Source organism: Contarinia nasturtii, unplaced genomic scaffold, assembly GCF_009176525.2.
Source record: "Contarinia nasturtii isolate CC-2019 unplaced genomic scaffold, AAFC_CNas_1.1 Cnas_scaffold_695, whole genome shotgun sequence".
In the NCBI taxonomy this organism is placed as follows: domain Eukaryota; kingdom Metazoa; phylum Arthropoda; class Insecta; order Diptera; family Cecidomyiidae; genus Contarinia; species Contarinia nasturtii.
This window is the reverse complement of record NW_022198046.1, coordinates 6369606-6388416: the sequence shown is the minus strand read 5'-3', so window position 1 is coordinate 6388416 and position 18811 is coordinate 6369606. Positions and strand designations below refer to the sequence as shown.

General features: G+C 35.7%; 1 protein-coding gene across 1 annotated transcript; it reads right to left on the bottom strand.

Annotated features, from left to right (window-relative positions):
• Positions 1-217: 217 nt before the first annotated feature.
• On the bottom strand, positions 218-7293 carry LOC116340931 (HEAT repeat-containing protein 1 homolog). Its single transcript, XM_031767690.1, has 5 exons — positions 6005-7293; positions 3203-5936; positions 2216-3137; positions 808-2143; positions 218-716 (listed from the first exon to the last, which is right to left on the bottom strand). The coding sequence occupies exons 1-5, from the start codon at positions 7171-7173 to the stop codon at positions 524-526; spliced, it is 6354 nt and encodes a 2117-aa protein (XP_031623550.1). The 5' UTR covers positions 7174-7293; the 3' UTR covers positions 218-523.
• Between the last annotated feature and the right edge of the window lie 11518 nt (positions 7294-18811).

The following is an 18811-nucleotide window of genomic DNA, read 5'->3' as shown; positions in this document are numbered from 1 at the left end:
ATCTGTATTAAACTGAGACGAAACTGAAGCAAAAACCAATTGTTATCTCAACGCAATGTAAATAAAAGATTTTTCATTAATCACTTGAAAAATGACGTATACAAACGAAACGAACTCCGTTCCATTGATAGAGCTATATTTTATGTGATATCGTTATACACGCAACTCTATGATTTCATTATACATATATCTCGTTTGTATTTGATTAGGAAAGTTTATGGTCGTATATTTCTCAAACAAAGGTGATTACCTGCACGATTTCGTGATAAGAGAGTGTCTCCGGTGGACATATGAACTGACGTTGAATTCAATTCATATCATTCAGAATATTCTACTTTGATTCATTTGGTTTTTTTTTTTCGTTATTCATTTTGTGACCGATAACGATTAATGACAGTGAAAATTAAACGAAATTTATTTTTTACTAACTATTTGATTTTTTTTATTGTATGTAACGAAATACAATAAAAAATGTAATTAAATTGAAATAAAAAAACAACTCGTTCGAAAACGAAGATCAGATTTAAAAGTATTTTTGTAGTGGTTCGCCAAGAATTTTTTCGAGTTCTTGTACACTCAATTGACATTGTTTTTCCACCTCCGGATTTTCATCTTCCAATAGCTCAGATATGAATGGCACGGTTTCCGGTAGCAGTGGCATATAGTCTTCTCCAAGTTTGGCTGCCAAAGCCACACCAACTTTCAAGGCGAAGAGTCTGCAGAAACACAAAAAAAAAAGAATAATAACACAACTTAGTTTGAAGTACTTTTGATGAAAAACAAATAAGTTGTATGAATATTTTGTACCGTATGCGTGATTCGTTATTTCTCGTCTTCATCAAGATTTGATAGTTCAATTGTTTCCATTGAATATCATCGTTGACAGCCTGTCCAAGTTGTGCCAATGCTAATGAAACCAAGTTCATCAATTTCGGTGAATCCAGAACAAATTGGTTCTCGATTTGATCGACCAGCGGTTGAAGTATTGCTTCAAAACGAGCTCCATTTATAAAACCACGACTATCATGCAAAAATACTTGATAAAGTGTCTCTATAACACCTTCGATCAAAAGGCTTGTTTTGGCAACGAGAACATCGCTTGGTTTTGTGAATTCCGAAGCCAATGATTTGTTCAGCAGTTCAGGAATGTCGTCGATGAAATCATTTGCAAAGAGCACAAACAAAGATTTCAGCGAATTAGCAATTTCGATGGACAATCGGAAGTATGTGATGGTATGGTCAAGATCTTTGTTATTTTGTTTTATGGCCCAATCGTAGATGCGATAATACAACGGTCGGAAGCTTCCTTCAGACAATTTCAATGTCAATGCACCGAAGGATTTGACAATTTTATCTTCAAGTTTATTCAAAGTGGCCAATTCGATGTCGGCATGATCGGAACGGAATTGAAGTGCTGTAATGAAGAATGACGTTATGTCCGGCATGAAACGTGAAATATTTCCAGCTGCTTGTTGTTCAAATGTTTGTGTTAGAAGCAACATCAACGGTCCAATCGCAATACTTTGCTCATCGTTCACCAAACGCTTGTAACTCTGGTCAATGCTTGGAATTAAAATACGCAATTCCAATGTTGTTGACAATTTCTCCCAAATGCCATTCAATCGATCGATAACAAATGAACGTTTCGGATCTTTGGTTGCCTCGGTTTCGATATTCCACCAAATTTGTGATAGTCGAACTATCATTTCGACAAGATATGGGCTCATGTATAGGGCCAATGTTCCGACAATTTTTAATAAACCAGTCACGAAATAAATCAATACACTACCGTCATTGCAAACATTTTCCGGTTTCGTGTATCCCTTCAATATTTCCAAGAAAATTTTCATAAAACTTGGTAAATATGCAATCGAATGCACACGAAGATTGGCACAAATCTCACATAGACACAACAAAACGGTGGCCAATAAGATACGTGGCACTTTTTCACTTTTGCGCAAAATATCGATGAGAGTCTCAACAATATACTTGAAATCTTTTGGATGCTTTTCAGCCAATTGTTTGCTAAGTAGTTTTACAGCCATCAGTGCCATTTGTTGAATGGCCGTATTTTCAATGGATGATGCATTTTGCATAAGTTTTTTCTCATCGATGATTGACTCAATGATTTTCGTGAGTGGTTCTGCAAAATAGAACAGAATTTATTAGCTTTTTTTTTTTTAAATAAAAATAGATTTCGTAACGAAACACGTACCCAACAATGAAACCAAATCTTTTGCATTTTCCTTGCTGAATATCTCTGGATTGTGTTGTAACTTGTTTATCAATAGTTCAATGACTCGACGTCGTACGCTGGACAATTTATGCGACAGCAATCCGTGAACAACCACCAATAGCACATTTGATGATAGCAACGAGATAACATTTTCCAAAATGTCAAAGCAATTATGAAGCAGTGCCTTCCAATAGTCTGCATGTGAATTTTCAGCTTCGGTTGCTTTCGATATGATTGGAATGTATGTTAAAACGTTGATTATTGCATTTTGATAGTGTTCCTTTATGCTTGCAGCTTCATCGTCACTCAGTACAGCCACTTTATTTACAAAATCAACGGACGATGTTAGTGTGTTTATGACTTTAAGCGTTTCGTATTTGAAATGACGGAATTGTCTCTTTGACCATGCATTTATATTGAACAGTGCTGATATTTCGGCGGGTATTTTTTCCGATTCATTCGTTGGCTTATTGACTGGCATCTTCTGTAGGAAGCCAATCATTTTTGTTGCTGTCACTATGATGGTTCTTGCATCGAACTCTTTGGCCAAAGCCAATGCAATTTCAATTCGTTGTGGCAATTCAACGGCCAATGTAGATGGCTGACGAATTGTTTTCTCAACTTCTGGTTGATGATGCGTTATGTAGTTCTCGATCAGAATTGTTAAGAACATCCAGAGATAATTGTCAGCATTCAGAGTGTCCAAGAGTTTATTGTATAGTGGCAGGCGACGATGCTCGGGCACGTCGAGAATGATATCGGAAAATACCTTCAACACTGGAATTACAAGCTCATTGCGTTCAGCCTCGGATTTATTTTCATTCACTCGTGTTAATGTTGGAATAATCGATGAAATGATATTCGTGATTATTTGGAAACTGTAGACATCGTCATGACGAACCTGTCATTGGAGAAGATCAAATTAGTCAAAAGATATAACAATTTAAAAAAAAAAATAAAACTCACCACAGACGAACCCATGAAGGTGAAAATGTCCATCATATTATGCAGAACTTGTTCCGGCAACATTTTTGCTGAATGCGACAGCAATTGCAGTGCATGGTGATGTGTTTGTGGATTTTGTGTGCCTCGAATGCACTGAACGACCGGTTCGATTTTGAAGTTTTTCTCCGAAATCAAATTGCTTTGAACTTTACCCTCTGGAGCAATGATGACGCACAGATGATAGAGGCAGGCCAATGATAGTTGTTTCACATATTCCACATTCGATTGATCTTCAAATTGAAGACACTTTTGTAGTACGGCAAACAACGATGGAATCATACGGTGTGGATCATTAATATTCTTTTTATTTTGTAAAAATTCTAGCCATGTAACGCCTCTTTTCCATGATTTCATTTTCAATAGTTCGGCCGAAGCACCACCATCACTGGCACACTGTGAACTACGACGTTGTCGTGTCGTTGCCGGCACTTCATCCACTTCCATTCGTTCAAATTGATCTGTTTTGGCCATTTCGTCAAGAATTTCCACACAAATGCGGCCATTCAATTGAATTTGCTTGAAAAATTTGCTAATATTTGTGTACAATCCAGCGTTTTCAGCATATGTAGCGCTGTTAACTAATGCAGCAATGAATTGACGTTGATTTGCCTCAGACAATTCGTTGAACAGATCATCATTGAATACGTCTACAATAACGTGTGTGACTGGTGTCTCTTTTGATTTTCCCTTTAACAATACACCATACGATTCGGCCGCCTTAAGCAAAACTTGCCATGGACATGACAATTTTTTGATGAGTTTAATCGTTTGTTGAGTGTAACGTGATAGAATATTTCGAATAATGGTCGATTTGAAGTGATCCAAGCAGAGAACTTTCTTTGCCGTTTTCTCCATCTCTTCATTGGCAGCTGTCAAAATATCCATGGCAATATTGACAATGGATTTGAGAATTTCTTCGCTATTGACATGGGTAAGTGCCTCCAAGAGATGAGCCACCAAAAATTCATTGTCATTAGACGTTGCAATGTATTCCATAAATTCCATTAGATTATTGGTAAGGTCGGTTGATGGTTTCTTATCGAAAATCTTGAATAAAATCAGCGGCAATTGATTGTCATCCATTAAAATTTCACTTTGACGTCGAACAAGTTTTGAAATCAAAGTCTTGAATTTCGGCTGATCGGTTGATTTGAGAATGACAAATGTGTCGTAGGCTGCCTCTCTAACCTCACTATTCGGTGATCGAAGTGCATTTATGATACGAACAAATGGTTGCAATTGAACTTGAACACCATGAAGAACGCCATCTTCGGTTTGAATGAGTGAATTCACATAGTTGATGATGAACACTTGATGTTCAATCGAAATGGTGCTGGGTGCCAAATTGTTTGGTTCCGGATATAATACATCGATTGTATAGTAATTTGACAGATATTCAATGCATTTTTGCGGATCGTCAAATAATTTTGCGATAAAATGTTTCAAACCATCCTCAAACAATGCGTATTTCGACTGACGGCGACTCATTTGCGCAATAAAATATTCAAAAATTTGACGCAACAAAGATAAATTGGTCATTGGTTTGCTGAATTCAATAAATTTACCTTTGAATTGGTCTTGTACAATTTTCGCTTGTGTGTCAATGATTTTTTTGATGAACGCAATATGAATATTTACAGGATACCGTCCTTTAGCCACCGAACTTGGCCATTTGGCACTGTCTGAGTTTCCCATTTTAAATTGCTTTTCAAATCGTTCGATTACATTCAAAATTTCCGGCAAATGCAATGGATTCGGTTTCTCGACGTTAAATGAATGGAAGAGCAATAGCATAGCATAGAATGCTTTGTTCAGCGATAGATCCTCGTCACTGGTTGATTTAATGAAATTCAAAATGTGTCCAATTTGCGGTAGACCTTTTTTCGACTCAAATACTCTCAAGATGGCCGATGTCATAGCTTCCTTATTATCGCCAGTGCCCGCCGTTGCATCTTTGCATGCTTTAATCAATTCTACATGATTTGCCAAATCAGAAATGAAAATCTTACGCAAAAATCCAACACTAAGTTCCGATGGTTGTAATAACAACGGTAAAATTGCCACCAAAATCTCAATGGGGAAATTTTTTGAGCATAGGTCACCCAAGTGCTTGACTGCCTCCAATGCGGTATCTTCCCATACTTTTGGCTTTTTTAGTGTTTGCTCCAAAATGCTTACGTATTTCTTAATGAGTTCAGCTTTATTCATGAACCGAAGCAAAGCCGAATTGTTGAATTTAAGCGCTTCTTTTACAACCAATGGAGAATCATCGCTAAGACGTTCCGCAATGCTGCCCTTCAGCAAACTCTTACTATCGTCTGAAAAACTCATTTTGCTCAAGTTTTTCACCAAGTATTTTATGGCTTCAACACGTTGCTGAGCATTGTAATGGTATAACTTTTCGAATAGATTCACATTGTCATCGGCACAAACGATGGTGAACAAGAAGCTCAATACCTTCTTTAGTGAACGCTTTTTCAGTTCACTCATCGATTTGTTGTCTGATCGAACGATCTCTTTTACAATCGCATCGAATGTGGTTGGATAGCGACGTTCAAGTGCCTTTAATGTGTTGGTATACCAGGTGGTGATACCTTTATCAGTCCCTTCCATATCCTCATCTTCGTTGCCCGATTCGATTTCAATGATGGTGTCGTCAACTTTTTCAGTTAAAATAAACGAGTCCAACGTGCAGCTAGAGAAAAATAAGGAATAAAATAATTAAAAATTTTGAAAAAAAATGAAGAAATCATTTTATTTTACCGAATGACACTTTCAGCATGTTCTGGTTTAAAGAAAATCTCCGAAAGCAGTGCATCGCAGAATTTACGACATTTCTTCCAACTGCCTGATTTTAACTGAACGTGCTTGAGACAAGCCGACAGAAGTGGCAAGTAAAATGGTAAAATATTGACGTTCTCGGTGTAAATCTTCGCCAAAACTGGTGGTAACCACTTGGTATTCACTAGTAATTTGGTGAGACATTCTTGGGAAATATCTCCAATAGTTTCGCTCTGATTGCGATAAATAAGCACCAGCAAAATGATGACATCCTGTTGCAATTTAGCGTGCGATACTCGTTCAAGCAGCATATTAACGAATGATTCCAATATTTCGCGTTTTAGCTTCACTTTATTCACCAATTGTCCGATAATCATGAGAGAAGCAGCACAAAAGTCGATCGACGTTGATTTGATACCCTTTCGGATGGCTCCATAAATGTTTGTAATGTGTGATTCATTGATTTTAACAGCATCCAATGCGCCAATGATCGATGTGCAGAAGAATGCATAGTATACTTGTAGCGTGTGTGACCGTGTGTCAAGCTCATTCACCGCATAAACAATCGATTCGCAAATGAACGACATAAGAAAATTATCGCTGCCCACTCGATTCAACAGTGCTTGTTTTGATAACGGAACTCCGTTTTTCTTCACCGGCTCCAACCAATGCCATAAATCATTTACATCGCTTACATTCATTGTTTGAAGACATTTCACAAAAATTGTCGTTTCATGATATGGTAAAATCAACATCATAAATTCACTCTTTTCATATAAATTGATGTTGAAACGACGAATTAACCATTCCAAGCATTTATGTGAAGGTTGCAACAGCAAATAAGGCGATAAATGAATGAGAAATTTCTTAATCACTTCTTTCAATTGACGGTTTATGTCCTTGTTTTCTACGGCTCGTTGAAATTCACGTGCATTTTTATCGAAAAGTGACGATTCAAATTGCAAAAAGGCCGGATTCAATTTGATTAACTCTTCAAAACCACTGTAACCAATATCGAAAATAGTTTCACGATCCTTTTCAGCCGCTTCCTTTGGATTGAACAAAATCGATGCACGTTTTTTGCTATCAACCAACAAAGTCGTTTGAGGCGTTTTCAAACGACGCAATTGTTCCGCTAAAGATGTCGACATATTTCACACTATTTTTGTTTACTTTTTACTTTCACTAATTTTTCTAAATAAATTTTTTTTTAAAGAAACTTAAACTCTTGTCGCAAAACAACATGCGGAATAAACACACATCTGAATTGATTACACGTGTTTTTGTATTGAAAGAAATGCTTGACAGAACTGAATGACATTTCAACACATCAAAACTCTGTTCTAGTTTTAGTACATCGATAGAGTTTACGTTGAGCATGCTTTTTTTACTTCCGGTAGATGGCGTTAGGGTCAATGAAGCTTCCGATCTGTTTTTATTCATAATGTTTCTTTTCTTTAACCAAGAAATATAATAAAACTATCGATTTTAATTTAATTTTTAGAATAATTATTTGAATAAAGAAAAGCTTGAAAATATTTAAAAGATAGTTTTTGGCCGATAAATAAATAAACATATCATAAAGATGTATGGAATGTAGGCTATTTTATGTATTGAGAGAAAGCTTATTATAGAATATTAACCGTCCTCCATTGAAAAGCTAAATATCAACGAATCAAAAGCCAAAACAATTTTTTTAAAGCAAACAAAGCAATAGTGGAACACATTAAAAAGAACTATTTTTAAAGATTTTATTCAAAATTCATAATTTTTAAATCGCTGATATCTGATTTAGGAAAACAAACCTTTACACATATTTTGAGAAGAGACGTCAAGAAATCTTTCGATTGGACTCGATTTCAAAGGTACCGGCTTTTTCTAATACAGTTCGTTTCAAAATATGGACGAGTAGTCAAAGTTTGATGCTTCGAGCAATAACTTAAATTTGAGAAAAATAGTATGCCATTTAAAATTGTTTGTTGTTATCATTCTTTTGACGTGAAAGTGTGCTTCAACGTTGGGAAAAGTCACGGAGTTTTTCGGAAGATTTGCAAAGTGCAAAATTTGGACTGGACGTGCCTGGGACTTGTAAGTAGCCAGTATTTGCGGGCCAAACATATGATATTCTTCAAGCATCGTCATTTTAATTAGTCGACTCTTTTCTTAATATTTTTTTCTGCAGAGCTGTTATTGACACCGGAGTAGTGCGACCACTAATGAGTGCCAGCACTTATTCCATATCAGTTTTCAAGTTCCGCACCTGAATACCAGAAAGAGTAGCACTTACAAGAAAAGTGTCCAACCCTCCGTGATGCCTATAACTGCTCTGGTTTTCTGACGTGGTTCATTGCTTTTGATCATTGCCCTCATCGAAAATATGTGAATTCTTTATTTTGTGCCAGATCTTTGCGTTTCCATTTTCTCTCACCTATTCTTCTGCTCGTTTCGTATCGATGGGGATATGGGTGAATTTCCATATCAGATTTAAAGTGATTGTGATGCTTATATTTTCGAATTCAATTCTCTATAGAGAATAAAATGCTATAGCTTTGTGTTTCATATAAGCATAACCTAAATTTTGATTTCTAAACATAACCGATTCGCATTTGTGCGAAAATCCGGTAAGATGCCAATCCTCATGGTGTGAATGCTTTTAGTGGAAAAGCAAAGTTCGAAAACAATTGTTAAAGGAGATTTGGTATACGTATCAGCTTGCACAACGGCAAGTATCGTATCGATTGGAATCAAATCCAGTGAAACAAGCACATCTGTGCAATTTGATAAACAAAAAAAAATCCGCGCTTAATGCTATAGAGATTCAGTACATAAACCAAAACAGGAATGCTGAACTAAAAGCATAAAAAACGCGAGCATCATTTCGATTTTTATTGAATTTGACGGAATACATTTGCCTTGAAGTTCTATTGCATTGCTATTGGTGACTAAAGGCAAGAGTTTGATTTCATCGTCATAATGTGAGTCAAGGATACAGTGTGAATCTGATGTGCGGAGATTTTGAGGAACAAAATCATCTCACAAAAAAATGACACAATTTTTAAAACTCCCGTTGGTTTTTTTATGTCCCTTTCGGTAATGAATTTGTAACTTTTGTAGCGAATTAAAGTGGCAAAAGTTATGTTGTCTGTTTCAAGTCAAAATCAACTTAACACTTATTAGCCTATTTAAGTGGAATTTCAAAGCGGGGGAAAAACTTTGCACATTACTCCATGTACAAACGGCAATACGGCAATCGTACAAAACAATGATGAAAAATCGTTTGCCTCTTAAGTCAACATAATGTGGATTAAGATGTAAATTTTCTTTGTACAATTGGTGAAAGAAACAGAGTGAAGTTTTGGTTCAAGAAGCAGCAACAAAAATGTTTACGACTGTTTTTGTCTTGCTTTTATGAAAGTAACGAGAAAAAAAGGAAACATTTCTTTTTCGCTCGTCCGTTTGTTGTTGTTTCCATTTTGGTGAGCTGTGTGAAGTTTTGTCATTTATGCGCTTTTCATTGCTTACAAATTGTGCATAACATCTTTATCATTCGCATTTGTCGAACGAGCACTCGTCGCTCACTGATGAGTGCACTTTGGTACAATAACAACGCAATTACAGCGAATAATTTTGTTTGGAAAATATTACGAATGTTTTCAAGTTTTGTTGGTGTTTTTGAAAGTTTCGAGCGGGAAAATGTGCGTGGTTTCGTGTCGTATTCTCATTTTGTTACTAATTGTTCGACACATAAAACACTAGATTCAGTGAGATGAAAGCGTGGCAACAATAACGTAAAATGTACGGAAAATGAACAGGCATGGCGAAGAAACATGGGAAAATCTATATAAAATACGCTAAAAACTTTTTAAATGATACCCAATTGTATTTGGGTTTTGTGTTGAGTGTGAAATGCGTTTGAAATGTGTCTACAATCGTATATATGTATGCTTATGCTGCATGATATCAGCTATCCCATTAAATACGGCTTCCTTCTGTTGTACAAGTTGAACAAAACTTTTCCTTCAATTTGCTTAGCAAAAATTATTAAATAATTACGCACACAAAGTGCGAAAGAGAGAGAGAGAGAGAGAAACAGCAAAAATGTTAGCATTTTTGGTGTCGTTTTGTGTTCCAGACTTTTGTAGTTCATTCAAACTGGTTTTGAAATGGAAGTTTCATGGAAAATTTATGGCTGTTCTGGAATTGGCGTACGCAAATAAAGCATTTGAATTCACAAATAAATTTATTGTTGTGCGCCAAAATTTAATTAATTGCTACGAACATATAACTTTGTATTCAATCAAATATTTCATTCAAGATGGCAAGTTGAATTTTCATCACTTAAAAGTGGATATCAGATTAACAACAAATTGAAAGAAATTTCTCATAGGGAATGGCCTATTAAAATGATAATTCGGGGCAAAAAATATGAATGTGAATCTTATATATATCAAAATCGTCCATTTTGTCAATTCTTCAAATATTGAAATATTATCTAAATTCACTCGCTAGTATTATTACGTGGTATGGGGGGGCAACCCTTTCAATCCCTCACTCCGGCCATCTATATTTTATGTGATGCTCCATCCTTAATGCGACTGACAAACATAAATGCGCACATGTCATATGCATTTCGGTTGCTGACTTCTTTTTTCTTCCTCTCTGGTGCTCGGCTTCAAATCATAAATGCTTTTGAAAATGTACAATAAATTTCAATTTGGCATAAAGACGACAAAAGTATCGCACACGTCAATTCTTTCATTTTGCTCTTGCCATCAAAAATGAAAGAAAAATAACTTACTTGGCCATGGCAAAATGGAAACGTGTGATGTGTTTTTTAGTGATTCATTGGGAATCGAATTGAACATTTTGCTATCAAAATACCTTCTATCTAATCGTCATCTGCATGCCACTTTAACATTATTCAAAAACAGAAAAAAAAATATGGAATATAAAGCAAACACAGTAATATTCCCGTTGCTGTTGCTTGCGAGTGATATGACACCAAGTGAAATTTCTATTTTATTTATATTTTATTGCTGATGAAATTGACGAATGTCCGTTTATCTCATTTAAAATTTATGTGCACTTTTCGGTTCGGGATATGTGATATGCTAAAATATGCTCGCATTTTACTCTTTTTCTCTTCTCTTATGTTTGCTCTCAATCCCTCCCTCTCTCTCTCTCTTTCTCTGTTCGCCATCGAGTGTTTTCGGTTTGAATATTCATATTTGGCGAGCAGAGCACATACGCGATGTCAAAATGGCTTGTGACGGCATTGGGAAATGGTTTATAAAAATAGTGTGGCAACAACAGAAGCTGTAACAACATTGGCAAAAAAAAAAAACAGCGACTGCACATAAAACATCATCAACAGAAAATACTGATAATCGTTTACAAAACCCACTGAGCACAACAGTAGCCAATCAGCTCGAACATGTCGACCGCAACCGAACTGAGAATTCAGATGAATAAAATATTGTCGAATTTTCGATTATTTTATAAATAAATAAGTCATGTTGTGTGTGGTACGCATATTCCCATTTCAGTTTGGGACTATATGCACAGAGCCACAACTAGAGTTGCAAATAAAACAATTTTATGTTATTTTTTGACATAATTTTTTTTTTCTCTTCTTCTGTGGGCTGCTCTTCGATTGCATCAAATTTAGTATCGCAATTGAATATTACACTGTACCATGTATATGGGTATGATTGTCAAGAGTGAAACTCTGATGGCTCTTCCACATTTACATTTATGATCAAATTGCAATGCATTTATGACAAAATAAGTGCACATTACCATTTTCGATTTTACATCCAAAACTTTTATGACCGATTTGAATCGACGATCCTAATTTTGTAAACGAGAAATGTTTTTAATCAAATACATTTTGACCGAATTTTTCGTTTGGTGATTTTCAAAAATATTTCAATCAAATGTTACTTTTTAAATTGGTTCAATTGAACTTCAATGTAAGCTTCCGAAGGATTGCATTTTTCTTTTCTTCCATTTTATTTTTGGCAAGCATTTTTTGTCGTTTCACACCCTTTTCCGATTCAAAACTTCAAAAATAAAAACTGTCTCAAATAAAAATATGTACACAAGTCTTATTTCAGCCCATTTTCGAATAAACTCAAAGTTTTCGTGCCATCTATATGTGATAGGTTTGACCTAAAAATGTGACCCTTCCAAAAATTGACTTCTTCGGAAACAAGAGAGAAAAAAGAATAGTGATTAGTATATTTTTAGCTTTCATGATTTGGCAAAAAGATGTGAAAAAACGCCATTGGCCATAAAGCGTTTTGTTTGTGAGTGTGATCTACATGAAAATGAGAAATTACACCATTGTACATAAAAAAATATACAACGCAACAATAAATGGTTGCGAATAATATACGTTTACAAATAAATAAGAGGTCGTACAGATTACAGTATCGCAAAAACAGATGTCCATTTTCACACTGTTTTGTCGTTATACATGTATACAACACCGGAAAAATACAGAGCAAAGCAAATCGGTGCTATTCTTAACATACAATTTACGCTTTGTGCTTCAGTCTGACGCACACGAAGTGTTTATATGTACAAAATGAAAGGCGATGACAACTGGAAAAAAATGAGATTGGAAATAAGCAAAAGAGAACGATGAAAAAAAGGCATACGGAAACAAGTGAATTTGTCTTTCCCCCCAAATTCATTGCATAAAATAGACTCGTACTGTCAAAATCGAAACATTTGATTTATAACCATCGGATAGCGTATCCTGACCATTGTGCAGTGCAAAACATATAGAGAGATGAGAGAAACTTTTAGCCATGGATTTTATAGAGTTAGCAAAACGGATTTCTGGGCTTCTTGTTATTAGTTGAGATCTTTCCATATAGATGAAGAAATTTTGTTTTTTCATTTTGACAGACATTTTCATCTTTGGATCGCATTAACAAAAGCGGGGCTTCTTTCCTCCCGAATAGATGCTGAATGACAGAAACAAATCAACACAGATGAACGGCAACGGTGTCAACGGAACACATTTCGCAAATCATTCAACGAAATAACAAATCAAAAATGTGCGTATCATCTCGACGAAATTTTCTCTCGGCATAAAAACGTTAAAGAATTTTTTTTTGGGCGAACATCATTCATACTGTTCTCTGGCATTTTTTCAATTCCAAATAATTTTTCAACAGAATAAAATAAAAAACTGCGAAAAAAAAAACATTTCAATCTCCCAATTTGCGCCTCATGAATGATTTAAATCTGGATTTGAGCATAAAAAAACAGCATTGCCCCAAAGAAATATTCCCGAAAACAATTTGCAATTATTGTTGTGTCAAAAATATTAACGCGATTTTCGCTTTTGGTAATGTTTACATTTCGTTTGTTTCTGATATTTTTGCTACGTGAATATTTACAGTTGTGTTGCTGTATGTGTTTGTATGTTGACGGCTTAAATGTTGATTTGCTGCATTTGTTTTTGCGATTCGAATTAAATAAACCAAAAATCATCATCCTAGATAAGCTCATGTACACAAACATATGCCAATTTAATACACTTGCTAATCTCGAAAACAAATTTTGGGTGCACGAGAGTACGACCCCTCTATGTAACTGTCGTTATTTCATATTTCCCTGTCTCTCTTGCGCGTACAAAGGCAAACAGTAGTTCCACACGATTGAAATTTCCGCTCGCTGACTGTGATATGTCGAATAAAAACGGTACAATACCACAGAGAACATAACAATGTATTTTCATGCCTCGGTATGTCAACACACAATCGAATCAAGTAGGCCTATCACTCATTCACATTACAAACTCATTCGCTCATTCATACACACGCGCGCGCGTTCTCCTTTTTTCAGCTGCTATTGCTCTGCCGAAGAACACAATGGTGCAAAAGAGCAACCGTACACAGATTGGTTTGATGTTGTGTTGGGGTGTTATTTCGCGCGCGCGAACCGAACCGATGAAAATGCGAACAAAAACAATTATGTTATTGAAAATAGACCAAAATGGAAATGGGATTTTGCTGAAAATTTATATGCGGTGATAATTTTCAATGGGGTTATTTTTATTTTGCATTCACACTGCTTTAACTTTGTCATTGAATCATCGCGTTTGTTCCGGCGCTTTCAGCATAACGATTATGATGATTATTATTGTATCATTTGTTATCATTGGCTGAGTGTGTTGTTCATTTCACGGTTTGCCATTTTATACAAATGAATCAAATTGTATTTTACCGCGCAATGTCATGCAGTCATGCAACCGACTCAACTAATCAATCAGTCAAAAAAAGAAAAATCCGTTTGTACAAAATCACATTTGAAAATCGGAAATAAATAAAAAATGTGTAAATTTCGCATGTTTCAATTATAGGATGTAATCGCCGATCACCACCTTTGTCAAACCACCATTAAGTCAAAAGAAAAAGGTTGTTTTTAATTCGATTACATTTGCTCCAAAAAGTGGTAAATGTGCTCTTAACACGAGCCAATCTTTTCCCCAATCACCGATTCTTTTGGATTTCGTGCATCTTTGAAGTTGCATGCTCTCAAGCCATAAATTCAATCGAATCAACTCCTAGCGAACTGAATTCACCGATTTCTTTGTTTGTGTTCGCTTTGAGTCTGGTCCATTTTCCGAAATCCAAGCACGATAACAATTGAATTCTTTACATCAAATGCCATAATTTATGCTTCACTTTAGGCCGTGTACTGTTCGATGAACTTTCAACTTGGTTATTCGCATTGCCAAATGCATTTTTGTCAAGTGAAAAATGCATAAAAAATTCATCGGGCATCGCATATATGAGAAAATGAAAATGGAATCGCATATCATATGGTTAATAAATCAATTGGTATCCAGGAAATATATACACATACAAAGCTTTTCGCTTCATTTCATCACGAAGTAAAAATGAAATTTCAAACTTTTTTTTGTTCGATCTTCTTTCAAATATATTAAATTTCAAAATTGAACACGACAAAAAGAAAAACGCAAGACACATTTTTAAGAGATTTTGTTCGTGTTTTTATTTTGTTGTTGCTTTTGTCACAATTGACATTCCCCTCGAATGGAAAAATATATATCACTCGGTTGCTGGTAATATAATTTGTTCTCTCGAAACGATTTACATACCTTTAATCTAATTGAAAACGAGAAGAGTTCAAATAACAACGTGACTCTTTCCATTTTTAATCGCTTTTACGGATTTGGTTTGGTTAGTTGAGCGAGAGCAACAGAAAAAAAACTACGAAGAAGCAATAGCAAGAGCGAAATCTATTGTCACCGATTGGGCACATCGGTAGTCTCGTGGTACACGCTGCCACTTCGAAAAATATTCTTGAATTGATGGAGGCGAGGCGCGCATCATCTTATTTAGTATTCCATTCGTGTGTTGGTTTCGTTGACAAATTGAATCTTGTTCACGTAATTTCATTTCAATTCGTTCGACTGGTTTTTTTTTTCACTCTCCTCGTTGGATTTTACATTTTCCAAACTCTCTCTCTCTCTCTCTCTCTGTCTCCCGTTCTTTAACGTAAATGTATTTTGTTCATCTTCCGTTTGTCAATCACACTTTGTTTTGGCATCGTTTTCAATATTCCCATTGAAGATTCAACATCTTTTCACTTTTTTTTTTCCTCCATTGTAGTTATTGTTGGTTGTCAACTCTGCGTGTGTGTATGTTTGAGCGAAGAAATGTCAAAATTCTCGAGTAGAAAACCAACCAATAATGCTTCGAATCGGTGCTGAAGATGGAACGGTAATCTTAAGTGTCGCTGTGTTTGTGGAAAGTCGAGCTCTTCAATGCGGCTGCAATGCCATCGCAAACCAACGAACAAAAGCAATATGATTGTAGGGGGTGTACAATGCACATTCAAATGGAGACGATACGGGCCATATTATATTGATTGAAATTTAACTCAATCGAAACACAATACTTGCTATTTTTATTTACGGCAAAAGAAAGCGATTGAAAGAGAGAGAAGGAGGTAGTGGGGGAGAAAGTAAAAAAAAAATACAGTTGAAAATGCGAGTATGTTAAAGTAGAACCATGCACTGAATCGTAAAAATAAAATGGAAGTTGGTTGAGCACACGCGAACATTCACAACGATTGGAACGTCATGTAAATAAGATAGAGTCAGAGCAAGATAGACTCTGTGTCACACTGTGTAGGGAGAAAGAAATATTTATTTTCTTGTTCGAGTTTTCCGCTGTTCGTTCCGCTCCATTATATTCGAAAGCACAATAGGTTGAGTGAATGGTGGAAGTAAAAAGACAGTGTATGTTTCTTTACAATATTCAGGCTAGATCGTTTCAAATGCAGAAGAAAGTGTCGCATCTCGGGTAAAAGGAAAATATAACGAAATAAGAATCATGCCATTCGCAATTGATTTAAAATTTATTTATGAACCGTTGACAACCAATGGAGAACAAAAAAAAAGTGTCGGCTAACATTTGAAAATAACTTCGCTTGTTTTTTACGCTTACGTATGCTTAACGAATGACAAACGAAATCCAAATAAAAGACAATGAACAAAAATGGTCGGAAAAAACAAGCAAATCGAATGAAATGGGAAGGTCCATGAAGGAACGCGACGTCAACGATGACGACGACGACAAGAAAACAACGAACGTGTATTGAGTTCAAATTAGGGATAAATAAAGTAATACACTGAATTTTAAAGATGTTTACACATTCAGTCGCTTAGCAGACGCTAAACAATATCGGATACGTACACTCTTTCAATATGCATTAAACATCCGAGCAATACGACCACAATCCAAATTGCAATCGATCGAAATTTGTATTGGCTGCTGATTTAGATTAGATTTGTTATCATTCACACTGCATTCGCAATAGAACGAGCTCTCGTTGCGCGAGCACAACCTCAAACCATTTTGTCATAAATATTTTGTCACTCAATCGAAAAAGAATTGAACGAAGGAAAGAAAAAGAGAGAAAAAACCATTGACTCTGAGTGCTACGATAAAATATGAGCATTTCATTTCGCATCCAATTATAAAAACCGAAAAGAATTCAATAAAAATGGAGATAAATTACACCCAGATAATGAAGACGTGTCAATTTCGTCAACAACTCCACTCCATTCGACTGCCTTTTTCGTTCGTTTTTCAATTCACTGCCTGCAATTGTCGATTGATTTTGCAGCAGGTACTTGATCTATTGGATCAAAATTGAATTGATTCATCATGTCGCAAATTAAATGTGATATATACTACTTTTTTTTGCTTCTATAATGCATTAATCGTAATTCAATTGACAGTTTGTTGACTTTTCTGTGTAACGCTGTGCTCTATTACAAATTGTCAAATTATTCGCATAAGTTTATGATGAATTCGCTCGACTAGCAGTGGCAAAAAGTTCAAACTTAGTTTTGTTTTGCTCATTAAAAGTGGCTGCAATGCCTTGATGTGATTAATTTAATGTCATCGCCGCAGTTATTTTCACACACAGACATTTGATTTGAAATTCCATTCGAGAAAATTCTCTGCAGTCTGCCTATTTTTTATCTCGTGCTGCCATGAATTCATATTGAAGATTTAATTGAAATTTTTTCGCTCTCTCTACCATTCTGCACTAATGAAAATCAAGACAGCAAACATTTTCGACGCGTTTCGAATATAGATTATTTCATCAATCTGGCACATTGTGCCATTGGTGCCGTATTAAGACACACAAGTGTATTATAAAAATTGTTTACCGTTTGCGCTTATGTAATTGAAATGAATCTGTAGCATTGTACGGCATTGCTGGCTTTAATGAATTTCGAAACATTTTTGTAGTATCGTCTCTATTCATGCACCCGACGTGGAATGATTCGTTAGGTGTAAATGAGCAAACCGAATGCTTTGGCGTTAAAATGAGTGAACGGTTCTTTCGGGCTGTGAAATTATATTTTCAAAGTCATTTTCGGGGCCCCGAAACAATATTCACAGTGAATCAGAGATCAGAGCTGCGAGTATTTCGCAAAGATTTGCGCATTTGATTGTTTTGGGGTTGAATTTTTCATGGTGTTTATGCAGTTGTTCTAATCAACACACGATACGTTTCTTCAATTAGTCAAGTTGCGGATTGGCTTGTGCGTGTGTGTGTGTGTGCGCGCGTGGATTTCATTTCGTCTCGTCTCGCCAAGATGACGACGACGATGGCGACGCACAACGAAAACGAAATGATGAAAAGTGCTTTCGGCATAAATGACTTCGTCAAACATTTTAACCAGATCAGTCAGAGCAACATATTGGCATTCAGGCAGAATACAATCACAAAAACAGAGATAACAAATAGACACATGAGACTGTTTTCAACAAGGATTCATCGTAAATGTTCACAAACTCATTTTCAGCAGCACTGAACGGTAAGTATTAGAGGAATTTATTTACCGTTCCGAATGTAACAGCATGAATACAACCCATACACTATTTTTACCACTATTAAACGCAATGATGATGTGCACATCTCAAAACTTGAAATGCTCACGTTTCTTATTTATATACATAAAAGCAACGGATTTCGGTTGGATAAAACAAGTCGTTGAAAGAAAATCCGGTAGCCGCCATTGTCAGTAAATAAAAAGCGAAACCCACACACACATGTTCTCACTCTCTTCATTTATCTGCTTCTTCAAGATGAATGTAACATACACAAGGGATGAACAATGAAACTGGACACGAGAAAAAATAAAATCCAAGCCTCACTGAAATCAAACCATTTCACCAGAGAGAGAGAGAGAGAGAGAGAGAGAGAGAGAGAGAGAGAGAGAGA